The 21,445-nt window shown below is 41.5% G+C and overlaps 1 protein-coding gene across 3 annotated transcripts in view; it reads right to left on the reverse strand.

The window, feature by feature from the left end:
• The window catches only part of plekhg5b (pleckstrin homology domain containing, family G (with RhoGef domain) member 5b), an 85,996-nt gene that overhangs the window by 24,798 nt on the left and 39,753 nt on the right, over window positions 1-21,445 (reverse strand). For 2 of the 3 annotated variants that reach the window (XM_030733995.1, XM_030733996.1), the window contains exons 3-6: window positions 3,554-3,695; window positions 596-695; window positions 433-493; window positions 51-142 (exon numbers count right to left, since the gene is read on the reverse strand). In XM_030733995.1, coding sequence (XP_030589855.1) covers window positions 51-142; window positions 433-493; window positions 596-695; window positions 3,554-3,695 — 395 coding nt within the window. Of the gene's footprint in view, window positions 1-50; window positions 143-432; window positions 494-595; window positions 696-3,553; window positions 3,696-14,477; window positions 14,586-21,445 lie in introns of those variants that run through there. The other variant, XM_030733997.1, reaches the window with a different exon arrangement.

Below are 21,445 nucleotides of genomic sequence, written 5' to 3' on the forward strand. Positions count from 1 at the left end.
ATAAAAAACAGAGCTGTTAATTCTGGTTTTCATTCTTCCTCTCTGTTCACCTCAGCGTTTTCTTTTTCATAGCAGGTACAATTTCTGTGTTTATGTCCACGTTGAGATCAAACTTCAGGCTGAAGCACTCCTTACTGGGGTCCTGCAGGAAGAACAGAGGCACTGTAAGTTTACACAGGTGGGGCTGTCTGTCCGGCTGTGTGCAGACTCTCAGCAGATCCACAGGGGGGCTCCTTCATTCCACACTGCCCGGCTCAGACAAAGAATAGCCTAGAAGGTGCTATCACGCTATATCTTGGTTCAGAGAAAAATGGTGGCTGCAATATTTCCCCCAACTCTGTCTGCATCGTACATTCTTGGAGTTCTTCCAGGAACAAATACAAGAGGGTGGGTAAAAGGGGCTTTTTTTAGGGGGGGGGGGTGATATCTTACATCAGTGTGTCGTCTCCGTGGCTTCTTTTTCACCAGTTTAATCCCCACTGTTCTACGCTCCCTGCAAAACAGTTACACACATCAGCGCCTCTAACATGTAGCGAAAGAGCTCAACATGTGAGAAAGTTGCAACACTTGCATGACATAACAGAGGGTTACTGACCCACGGTCACTGCTCCCTTCATCCTCTTCCTCCAGATCCGAGGGGGGGCTGGTGCGTGGGGGACAGGAGCGTGTGGATACGTTCCGAGCCAGGATGGAGGCTAAAGGTTAATAAATCACAGCAGTCACTTTCTGCGTTGTAGCACAACTAAATTAACCTTTTAAGGTAACACTCTGTAATTACCACCGTTAATAAATGGGAACGTGATAGTTCATTAAACTTTTCTTAATAGTTATTTACTGCAAAAATAACACTGTCTGGATGATTATTGTAAAATTACAGCTGGTGTTCTCAGTCTGTGTAGATGGTTAATAAATACCATGCAGAGCATCGATGAAGATAATTGGATCGCTATGAAGATGAAGCTGATGTTTATGATACGTGTGTCCTGTTTTATTCACACCATTTACTTCAGTTTCATTTAAAGTTTAGACGCCGAAAGTTCTCAGCTATGTTTAATAAAGTGGTTTGGGGTAAAATATGTACTATAATGAGCCCGGCTTCACTGCGTCACAGGAGGGATCCTAACCTCAGGTGTGTGTCTGTGTCGCTGAATCTCAAATGCAGTTTGCACGACTGGGAAAAAAAAAAAAAAAAAATCACACTGGGAGCTCTTTGGAAGCCGCACATTTTAGACTGCATGGGTCTGTTATATTGAAATTTGATTCCCGTAAACCATTCCTGTGTGTGACATTATGTCCTCGTTACATGCTCCGTGCGGTTTGATGCAACTTGTGTAAAAGCCATTTTCAGCATTGTGGAGCAGAGAGTCACTTCTGAGATGCTTCTGCTACTGTGTGTTTCTGGGGTAAAGTAAACCTTGTTTATATGATGTCCTGTGCCTATACCATACATGTATACCACCATGTTTTATACATAAAATAATTTATATAGATATTTTCAGACTAATATGTAATTAAAGTTACAAATATTGTCCTGGTCACCAAATCAAGACTATATTTTCTCTGCCTTCTTGGTATAAGGACTCAGGAAAAAACACAAAGGGGAAAAAAAAGGTTCCATCATATTATTAATTTACAATTAATTAACAGCAGTAATTATTTAGTGTCACCTCCTTTAACATTCAGCTTCAAAGTGTTAGTTCACCCAGCATCTAAGTATATAGATAATTTAGCTTTAATTCAAACACGTTTCAATACAGCTAAGTCACAGATTTTTATATATGAATTTATTTAAACTTTATTTAACCATGAACTCCACTGAGATTAAATTTTTCAAGTGAGAAAAAAAAAGTACACATGATTATGAAAGTTATAAAATCAGGCACATGAGAAAGAGACACAGAACAAAAATACAGCATCTTAAACACAACAAGGAAGTGCAGGTAGATAATACAAAAGCACAGAAATGCGTTTTCTTTACTATCAAACAAGTCCAGTGACAGTTACCTGCACTTCCTGCATTTCCACTGCTACTACTGTTCCATTTTGCAAAAATATAAAAACAAAACTAAACCATCAGTTCATCCCACGTATGATTTTAGGTTAGATTGTAGACGCTCCAGAGGGGTGTACTACAATTCAAGATTAATGGGTTAGCAAGCTAAGTTGAGCTTAAAGTCAGAGTTTTCTGAGTCACGAATCAATTCAATTCAGTTTTATTTATATAGCACCAAATCACAACAAACAGTCACCTCAAGGCGCTTTAAACTGTAAGGTAAAGACCCTACAATAATTACATCACCATGGTAACCATGGTCAGGAGCAGGTTATGTTCAGAGTTTTGGTTTAAAATCAGCTTGAAGCGCCACATCTTCACTGATTCTTCTATTTACAGCACGTGTTGAGAACAATACAGATGGTCTCTTCTGTGTTCAAGTTGTTATGCTGTACCTCACTAAAACCACTGAATGAAGCACAAACTGTGATTTACATCAAAGTTTTTATAGCTGATTCTAATCTGATGCTCAGTCTGTTACACTGCTGGAATTGCAGCTGCTAGAACACAGAACACGCACCAAGAATACTTATCAATAAATGAAATTAATTTCACTTTGAGATGCTCACAAACTAAAGTGACTTCCATGACTCTTATTAAAGCTTACTGCTCCCTAACCTAATGTTTAAATGCACGGAGGTTAAAGTTTCAGCCGCTGTCGCCTTTGAAACAAACAGCAGGAGTGCTATAAAATAATTAACTTGATTAAAATGTTTATTTTAACCACTCTGTGTACGAGATCCCAAGATTAACCATTTTCTGCAACATTAATCTTGTTTAATTTGCAACAGTTTTGTATTTTACAGGTTTTTTTGTGTTCTTTATACATTTCCGTTGCCATTTTATCATCACCATCTGATAACGTCTCTGATTGGAGTAAGGCACCACTCATAGTGATCATTTTGTGCAGACATTTGTTTCATATGACGTGTGAAACACCTTTTTTATGCGTGCCCACGCAGAGCCCGAAGCGGAAAGCCCAGTTTAAACAGAGAAAGTTGATAAATGCCGTTGTGATACCTGACATCTCCAACTATGATGTTAGGTTTTGTTAAGCCAGCTGAGGCAAAGAAAGCCAGGCTTTGTTGTGCTTCCTTTGTAGTATTGTTGCCCAATGTGTAAAAATTAACAAATTTTTCTATTTTATTTTTTAGGCTGAAGAATGGCATTCACTGTGAGAAAAAGAAAAGATCTTCTGTTTACATAATATTTTTAGGATGTCAGAAAAATGAATATACGATATATAACCATAGAAAGTGACGTACACAATTGTGCATGCGGCGACCGATGGGGATAAATCCCAAAATGCTGAAATAAAGAATTTCACAACAAACACATGGAAGGAAACTGTTAAGCTGTGCAACAGGAAAGTGATTTACATGATCTGCCTTATTTAGACGATAACAACAACCGAGAGTCCTTGACATTCACGCAGTGAAGGCCTACAACGTCATCCCTGTCAGGGAGGGAATACCAAATAAAGAAATCATGCGAGTCTACCTTGAGGTTGCAAGTCAAATCGGGGGTGCCGGTCAAAGTGCATGTTGTCCGAGTTCTCTGAATGACAGCGCGAGTCACATGACTCACACAGGTGGAGGGGGCTTTTGCTATTCAAGTCTTGACAGTCTGGGTGGTGGCAAACCTAAAGACAGAAACCAACAGAGAGGGGAAAAAGAGAAAGTCAGAACAACATAACTGCCAAGGACATCAAGTCTCTGCATTAAAAGACAAAAACAATTTAAATGACTGGGCCAAAGTGAAAAGGGCAAAACAGTCACACACATTTAGAATAAACAGCTCCCTGCCTGACTATTGTTTCGGCCACAATTAAAACGACCACAGAAGCTGCTGTGGGCATTCCTGCGGTTTGGTGACTCCCACCTTCCCACCATCCGTCCCCCTCCGTGGAATGACAACTAATTGACTTAAACTCAGTTTTACAGCTCATGCACTGACATAGGACCAGCTTACCCTCACCTAATCCTTAATGGCATCCCCAGAGGTGAAGCAATGAAACTGACCACAGGTCAGCAACTGCAACGCTTCCAGGCCAGAGAGCTCAAGAAGCCCCATAGCTGACGCAACATGCAGCAGAAGGCTGCAGGATTAAAGGATCTCCCGGCCCAGACATATACACCCACCCCACATCAACAACGGATTGCGAAGCACCAGGGGAGCTCTCTGTGTACACCTCCTCACTCCACCCTGTGTCTCCCTCACCATCACCCACACCCGGCTCAGGAAGCGTGAATGTATGGGGAGATACAATGGAAGTCCCGCTAATGTACTTCCTGTCATTGTTTCCATGTGCTCAGGAGGAGCAGTGTCTCTGTGCAAGTGTGTGTAAATGTGCGTGTAGGTGCACAGCAGTGATTTGAGCACAAGCTAGCCAGTCTAGCTTTCATGTTAACAACTATAGATAGACACCATACACATTACATAAGCCTATTTTAGGCAATAAGACACACTAATATACACAAAGACACTATATCAATATACAAAAGGAGTTTAGGTGGGTACAAAAGATTTAAGAACAATCCAATGTCCTCTGGGTTGGCACTCTAAAGTCACATTGTGCAGATGGGACTCTTTGCAAGTTGGCTCAATATCCATGACCCCAGGACCCCAATAAACATCTAACTTGCCATCTTTTTGTCCTGCTAATTCACAGTACAATGCAGCCCTGTCAACCCACACTGACAAGCTGCCTTATTAATCCCCTCCTCTCAACGTCTAGCCAGATATAATCGCAGATTTTAAAAAGGAGCAGATCGCAGAGCTGCAGGACGACAGAAAAGGGGGAGGAAGGGAGTGAGCGGTTAGGTTAAGGAAGGGTGAGCAGTCCTAGTGAAGCTATAAAGGCAAGGCAGGAAGGAAAAATAAAAAGGTCCATCCAGAAGCTTTTCAGAAGTACAAAGCCCCTAATTTTGCAGCCTAATTGATGCCTGTGCTCTGTCACAGCCATCTGACAGTCCTGCAGAGATTAAACAGCCCCGCTCGGAACTCCACGAGCCAGGGTCTTCTCCTCGTTTTCCTCTCTTCTCTGTCCTCTGCCACCACCAGCACAGACTCCTCCCTTCCTCTCATGCACCCAGGGTCACTGTACCCAGACAGAGCCTCAACCAGAGAGGTTTTAAATAGAGACTGAGAGACGACAGTGAAAGAAAGAGCTGTGAAGTTAATGAGAGAATGGCCTTGTGCACTGTGCTGAACAGACATGTGGTTAAAGGGTGATTCCAGTTTATTACAACTTGATTTTTATCATTTGGGCTGTCATGTCGATCAGCAGGTAGTTAAGCCAGTTTGTTGGTAATATTACAAACAGGAATAATGGCCATGAAAAAAAAAAAGATTTCAGCTGTAATAAAGTAGACCTAGGTACTGAAATTTGTGTTTCTAAGTCAATAGCAATCACGTGACCACTTTTCAGTGAAAAACACTGTAAATGGGCATAGCTACTTAGCAAATAGCTGTCAAAACAATTAGCTGTATCTGCAAGCATTGCTCACTTTGTGGTGACTGCGGTAAAGGAGGATTAAAGGAACAGTGAGAATATCTGGGTTAGGACATTTCTCCAGTCGATGACGTTCTGTAACTTGCAGGCACAAATAACTACAGTGTCTCGCATCTGAATGACTCATTCACCTCAACTCACCACTCAACAGCCACAGATAAGTGACAGCAAGCCGTTATAACATCACCTGCTTTATACTCCTCTGAAGTCAACGTCAGCACATGCGCACGCATTTTCAAACAGCAGCGTCAAATGTCTCATCACACAGGGATGCTAAGTTCTCTATGAGGTGTGGAGACAGAAAGATAGCCGGGCCAGAGAAGTATGAGCAAAAAGGACGCCATATTTAGACAATAGGATAGGCAAGCCTCCCTCGCTATCAAGTCAGGGCGTTCACATTCCTGCTGGAACTAAAGCAGCTGAAAAAAAATCTGATGTTTTAGCCAAGATAAATGAAAATATCATAGTCATACTGACTAATGCATCTCCTGGTGAACCAAAAAAAAAAAAATCACCAAATGGGAAAAAAGTGAAGCAAACCTAGACAAGCCTGTAATCTCACAGCCAGCATTAGAGGGATGTACCTGTCAGAGCTATGTAGCAGTTCAGGATATGTACAGCTGGGATTTCTGCAATGCTGAACACTCCTATCAGAGAGAGATATTCAGGTGCAGCCTGACTTTTATTAACCTTTGCTGGGTCTGGATCAAAACACACACAAAAAAAAAAAAAGGGGCTGAGGTGGAGAGGGAGGGTGTAAATGAAGCCGGAGGTGGCAGTGCGAGACAGCTGACAGAAAGCCGCGCGTGCTTCGGACAGTGAGTGTATGAATACGTGCGAGACAACATATGTCATGTGAGTGAGTGTCGCGTGAGTCCCCTGCATGCCTGCTCTCAGATCTGCCGGGATTAGAGGGGGTAGTTTGGGGCGGCATGACTGTAGATAAAACACACACACAGCCCCACCTTCATCCACTCCCCAACAGCTGAGAATACACACACACACACACACACACACACACACACACACACACACACACAGGCTCCAACGGCGGCCCCTCATCTTGGCTTAGCACATCCGATGCCACGTGGCACATGCTTATGTATCCCTGTTTTCACACATCCTGCAGCTTGCCAATTCTTCCCAGATACACAAATGAACTCACAAATATGGGCACGCCTGTTCAAAAGTTGTGTCATCGATGAGCAGCACAGCAGTTGCTCAGCTGTAATAAAGCTGTTTTTGTTTAAAAGAAGATGACTGGAGTCTCCTGAGATGAATCAGATTTACCTTGACACAATCCTCCATACAGGAGCACAAACTCGGTCTGTATCCACACGCATACACTCCAACTGAAGCTTATTTTAGTGAAGATGAATTGTTTTACAGAATACTAGGCTACGTCACACAGCTGACCCTAGACATCACAGCGGAGGACGGTTATCTTGAGTTTAGATTCAAATTTCTTAAACATGATTTCTAATTAAAGATAGAATTTGTGGGTTTGGAGCACCACCATCACAATTTTGGTATCCTAAGTACAGTTTTAAATAAGAGCAGACAGCTTGCCACATCCTCACAGGCAGCTAATAAGTCTTTGTGTGTGGAATTATATGATAGACTGAGGGAAAAGCCACAGATAAATTCAAACCCAGATTACAGAGCTGAGTGAGTGCGATACAAAGCTCATCCATCACAGGGCTGCTTTGAAGAGAACCTGCTCAGTAATGCAAAAGCCAAAGCTACACTCCTGCCTGTCTGCAGCCTGACTTCAGTTCCCCCCTCAAACCTGACTCAGCCTTCCTCCGGAACAGCTTGTCCTGCCAGAGAACACCTAGCGCTTATGTAATAGGACACATCACTGTTAACGTTTGCATCATGTTAAAGGTGGAGTAGAAGAGAGGGTACGTGAGCCACAGGATATGGATTCCTCTCAGTTGATAAGCTTAAAACTTGATGCAAATTAATTTATTTTCTGTAAAGACACACCATTCTGCCTTATTCAACTACAAAAAAAAAAAAAACACTTATCTGTCATCATCAACGGTGCTGCAGAGTGATTTTTGTTTTTACTCACAGACTCTGGCCCAGTATAACCCTGTTCAGGAATGTCTCATCCACTGCACAGTAGACAGCCCCGGATGGTTTGCATTGAAAAGCTCCGGGAAAACATGTACGCTGCTGTAACCGAATGTCCTGTCAGTTTATCCTCATCCGCGGTGTACCATTGCTCGTAAAACCAAAAGTACTGTTTGAAATCGCTGATAACAGTTAATCCCACCCTTACTGTCGCTCGGCAAAGTTGACACCACACTTCAAAAGAGTTGAGCCAGCAAGTTGAGGTTTATGCTTAGCCAGAAGTGTTCTTAAACTATGCGTTTTATTCTTACAAGTGAATCCTTTTTTGACTAATTGGCCGTCTTCATGCAGTCGATGAGGCGGTCCCAAACAGGGCTAGGCTCAGTGCAGACAAAGGTTTACACATGAAACACATGAAACAAACAGCTGGTGAATAATAAGCTGTGTTTTTCAATTAGAAACAGGGAGGAGGGCTAACAGCTTGAAGAAGACAATGAGATGTGGCAATGTGAGTCAGAATTAACTTCCCAGAAGAAGAAATTAAGGGTTTTTTTTTTTTTTTTGGTGGATGCTTATATTAAAAATGGCCACAGCTATAAACATTAGTTTTCACACAGGTTTTTTTTCCTACTCTTGGCTCTGAATGATATCAAACAGAGGGGACGTCGCTAACATGCTTATCTGAGACACACAGCTCTGGCTATGAGCACAAAATCCCGACCCACCTGCTATTCAAGCCTTCTGCTCATGAGGGGCGGCTAATCAAAATAAAGTTGCTTTAAAGCAGCGCTTTTTCTGGCATCTGAAATGAAATGAGCATAATAAGTCCTCTTTGATAAGTTTTTACTTTTAGAGTGTATTTATTTACCAGGGTGGAAGTGTGAGTATGCAGAGGGGTAAGATTAATATGTAATAGATGTAAACCTTCTGCAGCTGAGAGAGAAACAAATACCTCAAAAGGAATTAAAACAATATTTTTTCATTGCGTTATTGTTAAAAAGTTCCTATACAAAACTCTTCTACTGGAACATACACACACACACACACACACACAGCTGTTTGTCATAGTGGTGCCCACACCCATAGAACAAACTCAGCTCCCTATCATTGTTCAAAGTGGCTGTCATCAACCATCTCCCACCCCACCCTACCCCGTCCACCACACCACCACACCACACACACACACACACACACACACACACACACACACACACACACACTATAGAGAACATGAAATCAAAGGTATCCTGAATCAACACAAAACATGCTTCATACTGAGGATAATGAACAATTTGTTTGTTTAAGTTAAAATATATTGTTTGGGTCGACCTTCTGTCAGCTGCTGAAAGAGCTTACTGCACTCCGGTCTTTGTTGAGACTGCAGGTGACATCCAGGTACAGTGTGTTTAATTAAACAGGCCAACTTTGATGCTTGCCATCGCTCCACTCCCAAAGAAGAGGCTGCATTAAGATCCTGTCCTAACATGCAAGCATTGACTGATTTGGCAACTGGTAGAGATTCTCCTCAGCAGTCAGTTATGTTAGCATCAACACCGCTGCTCATCAGTTATGAGGGGGGCTGGACAAGCCTGCTACAAGTCAACCTCTCACCTTCTTCCAGCCGTCAACCACCACCACCACTCCTAAGGCTTGTCACCCCCCCCCCCCCTCCCCCTTACACACACACACACACACACACACACGGAAAGAAAAATGCTCAAGTGCATCCCAATAAACACCCACGCACACAAATGATTGCTTAGCACTAGACCAGCAACAGTCATGCACAGTCTTGTTCAAATAGAATGACTGCAGTGAAGTCAGTTAAACACCCAGACAGACTTTGGCCAGATGAACTCACACAGTCTAGAACATCAAAAATAATTAAAGATAACTCAGACATAAGTACACATCACCAGTGGTTCATAGTCTAAGACTTAAAGGCAGATAAACACTGTCTGATTTTTTCAGTCAAATACACTAATGTACGAACGTTTGACCTGCCTGCATAAATACCAGACACTACACAAACACAAGGGTACCCTGCCTTCTCTGGGAAATAAAGCTAAATGCACTAAGACACTGTAGTTCAAACAGATATTATATAACCTGAATCACTGCCAGCTACTCTGAGGGGATCCACTGACTAATTAAAAGATAACTGATTTGTCCCCTTGGTGGGAAGGGTCACTGAAAATCAATGAGAAGCTTTTCTGACTGATTATCTCTTTCCTGCTCCCATCTACAGAGCAAGATAATGTGAACAAGCCATCAAATCTCAAGTCCACCGAACACCTACGGGAGATTTGGGACCACTGGGGTTGGAGACTGCTGTCCACGACTATTATTAAAACACCAAATGAGGAAATATAGTGCCCCATCCCTCCAGTAGAGTTTAAGACCCTCTGTAGGTGAACTGAAGTGCTTTTCACCCTTTATAAACACCTGCAAGATGTCGCCAATTGGTTTGTTAAGCCCCACATTAAAGACTCAACCTGAGGATTTCGCTGTGATGGTCTTTTAAAACTGGACATGCTGAGCACTGTTGCCAACTCCTCAGTAAGGAAAGTAGCTATTGGCTGTCCTAAAAGTCACTAGAAGTTGCTGTATGACATCATCACCTAATTGCATAATTGGTTATTTGCATGTAGTTGCAATCAGTGCTGTAGGAGAGAGGAATAACATTTTTGTAGAGACAAAAAGTGAAGAAAAAACACTAAATATGTTTAGAACTACTAGGGCTATTTTTTATAGGGATATTTTTTACCCAAATGGCAATTTACGAACTATATCTTGAGTCAAACCTACATGTCCCAGATGTCACACAGACACTTTTATTAACATTCAGCTGTAGATGTACATGAGAAATTGCTCATAAATAAACCACTGGCATATTTAAATAAAAATGCTCCTCAAATAAATTAATGCTTTTTTCCTCCATAACAAAAGACCCACAGCCGTGCTATTAAAATGTAAACAGAAAAGATACAGAACAAAAATAGCAAAAGGTTGACTCATTCTTTAAAAAGCCAGTCTGTAGTGAAGTGGACTTCACCAAAGTGCTTCCTCCTGTGTAAGATAACAAACATGTAAACAGACTGAATGAACAAACTTCCATCCTTCAGTCAGCAGGATTTCAGCCAGCTCAGTAAATCCATAAACACATACGCTGACGTATCACAGCAACGGGCCCACCCACTCAATGTGGCATCATATCCACCGGCTGCATCACGAGGACACAAACAGACCCACTTCCGTTATTAAGGTCACGTGACTTACGGTGCATAACAGCCAGGTACTCTTGGGCTGTGTGCACACAAAGCACGGCGATATTGGAGGATTTAAGGTTAACAAAAAACTCCAAAAGTCGCCGACATCACTGGGAAAACTCACTAAATTTGTCACTAGTCACTTTTTGGAAAAAAAACTTGCTGGGGGGCCTGAAAAGCCGCTAAATCTAGCGACAAAGTCGCTAAGTTGGCAACACTGATGCTGAGCCAGTGTTGTTTTCCTATAGCCTTCAATACCATTTAAGAAACCAGAGCAGTCGCCCCCTGCTGGCGATTAGAAATAATGCAGATTTAAGGCACCGATAAACTGGCCTCACTGTTTAGATCTAGACTCTTACTCTTTTATATTCAGTCTCCGATTTCAACCCCGCGCCTTTGAGCAGATTTTAGAAAAACAAAAAAACAATCCGACTATGCCAGGTGCTCTCTCTCCTCCTTCTCATCGTCCTGCACACAACTAAAAAAATACGATATCAGCTACTACATTAAGCATGAGGGATTATCTGTGAAAAGGTTCAGATGCCTGTAGAATGAGTGTGCTTTTCCTCAAGCCGTGTTTCTTTTTCAACTACTTTTTTCTTAAGCGCCCCTTTTTTCATTGTCCTCTTGGGAGCAAAGCACACAGCCCCATAGGTCCTCCCTGTGTATGCTGGAGCGGGCCTACTTTCCTAAACATTACACAGAGTTGCCATTAGCTGTGGCCCAGTAGGTGGGATTGAAAACAGCGCAGAGTAAGGCAGCAGGAGATCAAAGAGGGAGCCTGGGCAGGCCAGGCCCACGTCTGATTTATTTTTCAATAAATAAACAATGCATCTGTTGAGAAGTGCCATTGGAGAGCGCCGCTGCTGCTCACTCGCTTTCTTCTGCTGCCATCTGTCCTCTGGCTGAGTGAGGGGGCGGAGGACGACAGCCAGGGCCCAGTTTTTTTTTTTTTACTGCGGCCCTTATGCAACACAACTGTCTGTCTGCCTGTTCCTCATTAACTGACTCTCCCTCACCGTGGTACAGTACAGGCCTGATGCCTCGCACACACATGGATTTACTCAAACAGAGGCACTTGTTGTGTTTCATCCTTCCAAAAGAGAGCCAAATATGTATATATGTGTGTCTGTGTGAGTGTGTCTGTGTGTGTGAGAGTGTGAGACTTGAGTATACTCATAAAAAGCCCGACAGTGGTAAATTCTGGTGCTAGTACCCATTCAATAAACATCAGAGATCAACTGCAAGCAGGAGGGGCAGTTAACAAGGGATGATGTCATTCAAAGGCAAGTGGAAATAAAACACAGCGCAAGGATATACAACCTAATGGCATGCTGCCCACTTGAACAGTGGACACGTATAAGTGATAATTTATATCCTCCTTAGATCTCCAGCTTTTACTATGTTTGCAGGACTAGATTTACTACTTTAAAAAAAAGAAAATTGCCAGCAAGTCAGGTGAATCATTTTAATTGAGTTAACTCCGTTTTGTTGTTATCAGATGTAGCTTATTAATGCCAACATTTATGGTAACCTTTCAAAATAAGACCCCTACCAAAGGTTTTCGTTCATAGCAAATCAGTTGAAGGTCAGATGAACTTTTAGATGAATTCTTCCATGATGTTCAGAAAGGTCCCTGATTTATCCTAATTTTATGAATGGCTATGTGATTTTGAAAGTGGTGCTGGAATAACAGCTTTTTCTTTTTTAAATGCCATTATAAAAATACTATAAATGGCAAAGTCTAAAGCTGTATATTTCTGGGAAGCAAGTAAAAGTCCTCACCAGCCGATGGTCCTTGTAGGATGGTCCCTGTTCTCATTCCCAGGGCATCAAATGCTGCCGTTGTGTCAAAGTCATGCTAGCATCTGTGCATTGAGGGTTTGTAGCAATAGTGGGATGGGCCTCACGCCTAACTTGTCACATACAGACACTTATAAAAGATTTACTTTTATAAGGGGTTGACTGTCCTCATGTCCAGGTACACCCTGGACATGAGGACAGTCTATTGCAGGGGCAACACACAGACACACAACCACAACTAAAGTCAATTACATTTAACATGCATGTCTTTGGACTGTGGGAGGAGTACCCGGAGAGAACCCAGGCAAGCCCCCGGGAGAATATGCAAAGTCCACATTTAATCCAAATGGTGCACCTTGTGATATTGAACAATGTTCTTCTAAGAGCTCCATTAACAATAAAGTAAAACAGTTTAGTTAGTTTATCTTTAGTTTGAGATAAAACTCAGAGGACAGGCGAAACAAATCGGCCACAGGAATATGAAATGTTTGCACAGCTACGGTAAGTACAGCAGATCTCAGTTGAAGCAGGAAGTCAGTCTGTCAACTGTGGTGGATGTTTACATCAGAGAGTTTGGGTAATCACTTTAACGTGTTTTCACTTCAAAATAAGCTCGTGTGATCATCTGGCTCATGTGTTTCTTGCAGTGTCAGTGCTCCTGTATCAGACTGCCAGTTAAACTGATTAATACGGTCTAAACAGAGATGAATTACCCCAACAGGAGACATATCAGGCTCATTTAGAGTTTGTGTCACTGCAGATAACAGTAACCGTATACAGTATTTCTTAATGTCATCCTCCTCTGCAAAGTGACACATGATGAACAAGGACTGGGTTTTCCCAGATTACACGCTGTACTACCTACTCTGTATTACCATCATATAAATACTGTTGCAGTGTTGCAGTATTAATATACATGAATATGTATGTTAATACTGCAATGACAAAAGACATTTAAAATAAAATCTACTTCCTCTTCTGGTGATATATACTGCACACAAATTATGTGGGGTGTTTTCTCCATCTACTCATTAACTTTACTGTGAATGAGTGTGCCATGGACGCACCCCCCCCCCCAAAACAAACAAACAAACAAACAAACAAACAAACAGTCAAATGCAGCAGAGCACTAGACAAACAATCTAAAGGCGAAATGAGATGCTTCCCAAAGGTCCATCTGCCAGCACACAGCTCTCTGACTTTGCCACAGAAAGTAATGGACTCAGGAACAAACATGCTCACAGGAAATACTGCTACTCTTTTTTGGGGGGAAAAGTAGACTACGCATTCCATTCAAAGTTATGTTTCAACATGCAGTGAAGTTTACCCAAGAAAAATATTACCTCTTCATTTTTTTCACAGCTCATTTTACTACAGCCCCCCCCCCCCCCCCCCCCCCCCCCCCACTCTTCAAATTAATGCCAGCACCCTTCAAAAAAAATCCTCCATTCTCATCTTCCTTATAGATAGCAAGAGTTTAGAAGATTATTAAAGTGAGCTAAACAGACTGAAATGTAAATAAAGTTCAGACTGACTTCAGCGGAAACACAGCTGACCCCCAGCTTCTGCTACTCAGTCCAATATTTACAGGACACCCAGATGACACACGCTACTGTCACTGTGCTGTCACGGAGGAAAAATAAATAAAAACACACTCAGCGTGCCTCTCAGGGAGAAAAACTGCCTAACTGAAGAACTAAACGACTCCATTCACCATTAAAGACAATCAATGCAACTCCATGAAGGAAACACCACTCACCCAGCAGCTGCTCTCTCTCTGCTTCAACAAAGTCAAGTGTACTGACTGCTGTATCAGTCAATGCTGGCTGGACTGTGACGCAACCGCCTTCCGATCCATAGCTTCAGGGTAGGAGAAGAGGGAGAGATAGACAGGAGGGCGGTGAGCAAGACCAAAAAAGGAGGAAGTGAGAGGGGAAAAAAAAAAAAAGAGAACTGGCTATTCCAAGAGAAATGAGAACTTTCAATGAATGCTGATTTGGATGAAAGATGTTCCGAATACGACTTGGAAATTGATTATTTGGAAACCACTTCCAGTTTGGTATAAAGAATATGGAAAGGAGAGAACAGCGGTGGGTGCCATGGTGTACACTGGTCTGTTGATATAAGAAGCAGATGTGAAATATGCAGACATACGAGGAAATACAGACTTAAAGTGCTGGTCTGCACAGATGTAGACGACACCTACAGGGTCTCACAAAACGCAGAAAGACAAGTACTACCCAAAAAAACCAAAACTGTAACTGCAGACCCGTTTACTCTGAAGCAATAAATCTGTCATATCAGACATCTGTCAAGAAAAGCAGCCCCCAAAATCTGACAGCTTCTCAAATGAGAGAACTTGACTTATTCCCATATAAAGCATTCAACATATTTAGATTTTGGACTAGACAGAATGAGCCACTAATTAATCAGCTAGTGAAAGCGATAGTATAAAGATTTAATCCTAGTTTTGCTGAACTTTAGCATGAATTAAAAAGCTGCTAAAGCAAGGCATTTCTCCCAGCTGTACCAGGATGACTTTATCTCACATATCTTAACAAAAAAGTAAACATTCAAAGTACCATAACTGTAGAATCAGGAAAAACAATCTACGTGATCTTTACTTGCCATGGAAAAACTCCACTCTTCAGCAAAGGTAACAGATTGAGATCTCCAAGGTCCGATAAGAAGCAGGTGGTGAAAGTTTTAGTTCCAAACTGAATCTCTAGATTTTGCTCTGTACTTTCTGTGTTTTTAAGGTTCCTACAATAATCCAGAGCTTCAGGGTGACGTAGTCAATGTGACACATGGTGGAATCAACAGAATGCGACAGAGCTGAGAGGCTCGCTCTATTTACTACAGCAGACACAAGCAGTAATAATCAACCCCACCCCTCTCTACTCACTCTTACCAAACAAGCTCACACACATATCCAGGCTGACTCATGAAAACTCACACTGAACCTGGTCTCTTTCTTCTGAAACGTGGATTGATTTTCCATGTGACAAGCTGCGGGTCTGCCATCGAATTCAGCCGGCAAATTTTAGAATAGCTGCTTCTTCGTGCCTGAGCTCAACTCCCTAGCTTGATTTAGAACTTTGTTTGAACTTTGACCCCCACAGGGGCACGAGGTCAAATGAGGGAGTTGAGTTTGGTTTCTTTCCAAAGTGCTGACCAAGGGGAGGAAAAGGAAATAAATCTGTCAACATTGCCATCAACGGACTTTTAAATCTATATTGATGGTACCTTTTTTGTTCAGTCTGGATCAGTTTTACAGGGAAAACAAACAGATAATGGAAAAGGATGTTAAACGGGAAATCATGAAAAAGATGTTCTGGAGAAAATTACCAGCTCTGTTTGTCATCTTTTAAGAATTTTAGTAGGTTTTTTTTTTTTGTTTGTTTTTTAAAAAAGGGACAATCCACCATGTTTATAGACATAAAATCACCAGATGGTTCCTCTGAGGATTATGCAGCCTGGTAAACCACTTGTACAGGGTATCCTGTTACTTCTGAAAACCATCTGTGTGAAAATAAATAAATAAACAACCTGGATGATGTCACAGTGATGTCAGCAGAGTTATCTCAACTCAAGCTCGAAGACACATTTCAAACAGAAAGTCAACATTTAGAGATGCATCAGCTGATTACCGAGTGGCTTGTCGGTTAAGCATGTCTGTCTTTTCCCAAGAAAAAAAATGCTAAATGTTCTGCTCACAAAAATATATATATGAATGGAAAGGCTGGCACGTCATTGGATGGAAATGAAAATCATCATCGAAAAGATGAGGAGGGAAAAATGTCAGTAGCCGCCACCTGTAAAACCATTCCTGTTTAGGGATTGTCTTATTGTTGCCCCTCAAACCTGTTGTTAATTTCATGAACAACAAAAGCAGCTTAAACTGATTAACAACCCCCTCTGCTATTTACCAGATCAATATCCCAGAAGTTTAACTGACTTAATGCTATACTCTGACTGAAAAGTGTTCCTTTAATTTTTTTTGTTTGTTTTTTTTGAGTAGTATAATTGTTTTTATCTCACATGACAGTACGAATTATGGTTGGATAAAGAAATTTAACCGATTAATTAGCTACTTCCGGCTGCTCCCTTGTCACATTTTTACACCAGATGCCCTTCCTGATACAAACCCAAAGGGATTTGTGTCCGTACTTGTAACCGAACTAGGGACCTTTCGCTTGTTAAGCAAATGTGTAGACCACTAGACTATGAAGCCACTCTTTAACTTATTAATTAATTAAGATAATTCGCAGATTAGTGGGTGGCATAGTGATGCAGTGTTTAGAACGGCACAGAGCAGTCCAAAGACATGAATGTCGAGGAGTTTTGGTTAATTGGTGATTGTAAACTGGCCGTCGGTGTGCATGTCAGCGTGAATGATTGCAGTTCTCTCCACGTTAGCCCTGTGACAGACTGACGATCTCACACTAGAACAGCTTGGATAGATTCCAGCCCCTCCACGACCCTGAACTGGACAAGCAGCTAAGAAAATGGATGGATGGAATCTGTGGATTAACAGATTACGAAAATTAGCCATTCGACCTGGAAGTGTGGCTTTTAAAAGATGTGGATTTGCCAAGCAAAACGGGTCTAGCAGGGGCGGTGAACTGCTGTCACTGGTTCCGCTCAAATTTAAAAAACAAAAACACTAGTGTTTGCACTTCCTGAAGAGACAATATATGGATGGAGACAGAAGTCATTGTCCATCTTGTTTGTCTGTGCTGAAGGCTCGTCACACTGATTTTCTTTCCACTGAGCTGTGTGGACAAGCTTTTGCTTTTTCCACATTTCACTGTCATTATATCAATACTTTGGGTCTGTGCTTGAGTGTGAAACTCAGTGGTACATCTCACAGCAAACTGCAACAGATGTACTTTTTTTATACATAAATGATAAAAAAAAAAGGGCATTCTTTATAATCCAACTACTTTTTGCTCAATGTAAGTGGAGCTCTGGGACCTAAAGTTGTTTGGTGCTAACACGTGTAGACAGGTCACATTAATCAAAGTTACTTTTCCAGGTTTCAGCGATACATTTTGTAACTATTATAAAGTAAGAATCAAAGCTAGAAGATGAGTCTGGTATCAAAATGTGGGGGAAAAAATGAGACCTTTCATATGCCATAACTTGTTTGATCCGCCACAAGGTGATTTACCCAAAATGTACTTTGAAGTTTTCTCCACTGAATTACCAGAAAACAGATCAGATATCCAAGATGATAATTACTGTGATATTACTATGATACTGCTGCTCAAATTTGGATACGGAAACATTTGTGCTAGAAAGGCGGGATTCTGGCTTTAACTATGACACATAGAGTGGGTGTAAAAGGTATTTGGTTGCAGTTTTTAAACAGAGCTTAAACACGTTTTTCTGCCCTGAACTTTCTGTGAATATCTCCTGAACTTATGAAGCAACGAGGGCTCAAAAATAGAGAAAAAAATTAATAAAATGAATTTTAAAAAGAAGTCAGAAACTTCCAACCTACTGCTATGTACTAAAAATATTCATTGTGACAGTGGGCTGTAACTAAAAATATTCGTAGCATGAGGGTAAAAATTCCCATACCTTCGTTAATGATGTTAATCAGCTGATTCTGAGGTGGTTGGGTGCTAAGCAGGGGCTACTGTGACCATATTTTGCAGTTTGAAGCATTAAAACCTCATTACCAAAGATCTTAAAGCTTCTCTATGAAATGTTTTTATATTAAATGACTGAGAAGAATCACTTAGTGATAAACCCACAGATAACTGCTATTCTATATAGCATTTTTCAGCTAATCTTTTTGGTTAAGAATACACAGCGTTATAGGGAACCACTCACACTACTCTTATTAACCCTGTTCTTAGCCTCAGCATGCAGCTGTTCATAAAGTGGTTTGGATCACCAAATGTGTGTCTTTGCCAAACAAAACCATCCATCTATACATCTAATTTCTGCAGCTTATCCAGGTCCAGGTCATGGGGGCAGCAGTCTAATCAGAGAAACCCAGACCTCCCTCTCCCCAGCCACCTCTTCCTGGGAAGCACTGGGGTGTTTCCAAGCAAGCTGAGAGATACAATCTCTCCAATGTGTCCTGGGACTCCTATCCTGTAGCACATACATGAAACACCTTACCCCAGTAGTCGCTCAAGGAGACATCATAGTCAGATGACCGAACCATCTCAAATGGCTCCTTTCAATGTGGAGGAGAAGCGGCTCCGGCTAGATTGACCAGTAAATTGACACCAACCAACATAATTTGCCATTTATTAGAAACACGCCATCAAGAATGTGGTATAAAGGCCAGATTGTTTGTAGTGCTGCTTTCTGGCAAACAGCGATGCAAATGACGCCAGCTGTCATGGTCAGAAGAGCCAAAAAAACAGGAGGTGTGTAAAAGGACAGCCCACTGCTTTTACTCCCATCTTTCACTTTGCTATGTTGTGTGTGTGACAGGAGTATCATCACGTCTTGTCAAAATGATTCAGCTAAATGTGGGGAAAAAAAAATCTGCTTTCCAATTTCCAAGTTAACAACACTAAGCAATAGATTTGGCTCTGCTTTTCCCTTTCTCTGGAATTGGGCATATTCATACAGGATCTATCACTGACCATCTTCAATAATGATAGGTGACAAGGTTCTCACATAACGTGAGTCACAGCATCAGAGTCTTAAGTGTGTTTTTCTAGATCAAAACCTCTCATAGGGCTGGAAAAGTAGAGACAGGCAAAAGACCTACTGATTGGTCTGTAGATGAAGCCTGCGTGTCACTCTGGAGAGGAAGGAGCTGTTGTAGCTTGCAGCGTGGCAGGGATCCACGCAACAGTCTTACGCCATTGGAGAGAAATGTCCACATAATCATGGGAATATCACTTTTGAGTAATAACCCAAAACACAGAAGATATTCTTGCTTTAACAGGATAAGCACGGTGTGCAACGTAACACAAATGATTACTCTGAAACAACACCGATGATGATATCCAATCTTTCCCAAGGTAGTAAAATCATTTACAAGATTCCTTATTAACAGGTGACGACAAGTCAGCCTACTTAAACTCATACTGTTCACACAGTTAATTGCGACGTCAAAAAAATGTGTAGTTTTCCACTTTTTCCTTGTTGTGTTGGTTTCACTCAGTTTAAGCAAATGGGTCAAATCCTAAAAACAAACAGGATCCTAACAAAGAGATGAGAATGAAGAGAAGAGAGTGAATCAAAACTTAATGCAAGAGACAGACTCATGAATGATGTAAGCAGTCAACACTAGCTACTTGCTGTGTGGCCAAGCCTTGGCTAGTATTTCAGAAAACAACTTACACACCTATGCATTGTACTAGGGATGGCACGATACCACTTTTTTATGTCCGATACTGATATTTTACATTTGGATATCGTCCGATACAGATATAAATCCGATATTTAAAATTGATCCAGGCATTTAAAAACATTAAAAAAAAAAAAGGAAAAAAAAAAAAAAGTCAACAGTCTCTCACACAACAAAATCAAAGTCTTTTAGTTGTCCCACATACAAGACTAAGGACCAGGGTGGGCGGAGCTTTTTAGGCAGTGGCACCAAAGCTCTGGAACTGTTCACCACTCCAGCTCCATTTAGCTGACTCTGTGGTGTCATTTAAAAAATAGTTGAAAACTTTTCTGTTTAACCAGGCTTTCTGGTTTCTGACTTTATTTTTAATTCTTTTTCTTTTAATATGGTAATGTTATTATGTTTTTAACATAGTGTTTTCTGGGGGTGGGGGGGGGTGATATTGTGTTTTAATTATTGTACAGCGCTTTTCTGCCTGTGAAAAACGCTATATAAATAAACTTTACTTACTTACAACAATAACTATCACCTGAATCCTGTTGCTTCTGTGTGAGAAGGTGATGCTTATGGCATGTTGCAAATTTCATTAGGGCTGCAACTATCGATTATTTTAGCAATTGTGTATTCTATTTACATTGATTACCCAAGTAACTGGATAAGAGATACTTTTTTTCATATTAACAGTTCATCTGCATATTTTAACTTCTGTACTGCAGTTTTTCCCTGTGTGAAACAAACAGGGTGGATGGAGCAGCTACAAAGTTCTCTTTTCTTCACTTACTGATCAGGTGGTTGATGAAGGACCTCCAGCTGTTTCCCAGTAAAGGTTTAATGGAGGTTACAGGGACGAAAAGGCTTCTTTTGGACACTAGAAAAACATTTCCTTCTGCTCCATCTGAGCTCACCGGCTCCGCCTCTTTCCGCTTGTGCAGACAGACTGCATGTAAATCAGCTGACTGCTGCTGTTGCATCATCAGTGTTCACGTGAAAAACTAGGGGCTGCGTGAGCGCAATCTTGTAATGCTTTATATTTACAAGCATTCTCCTAAATACGTTTCTACTGCAGGTCTATATTTAGTCACAAATCACGGATTAAAGTATCAAAAATATTTTGTCGGGGAAGGGGTTCTTCCAGTACCGGACGGTCACCAGTGCTAATAGCTGCGCTCGCTAGCAGTATGTCCGGGAGCTGAAGTAGAGAAAAAAATAACAGCTGATTCTTAGCACAGCGAGCACAACACACAAACGAGGCAGAGAGCGGTGGAGGCGGAAAAACATGTCAGCAATGATCGCTCAGTGTCAAAGGGAATCCGTCGCAGCGACGGAGGATCTGAGGGGGTTGTTTTCTAACTCCTGATCCCCCACTCCATTCCAGTAAGTGGCGGTAATGCAGCTCTAAGCTG

The sequence above is a fragment of the Archocentrus centrarchus genome, chromosome 7 (genome assembly GCF_007364275.1).
Source record: "Archocentrus centrarchus isolate MPI-CPG fArcCen1 chromosome 7, fArcCen1, whole genome shotgun sequence".
NCBI classification, from domain to species: domain Eukaryota; kingdom Metazoa; phylum Chordata; class Actinopteri; order Cichliformes; family Cichlidae; genus Archocentrus; species Archocentrus centrarchus.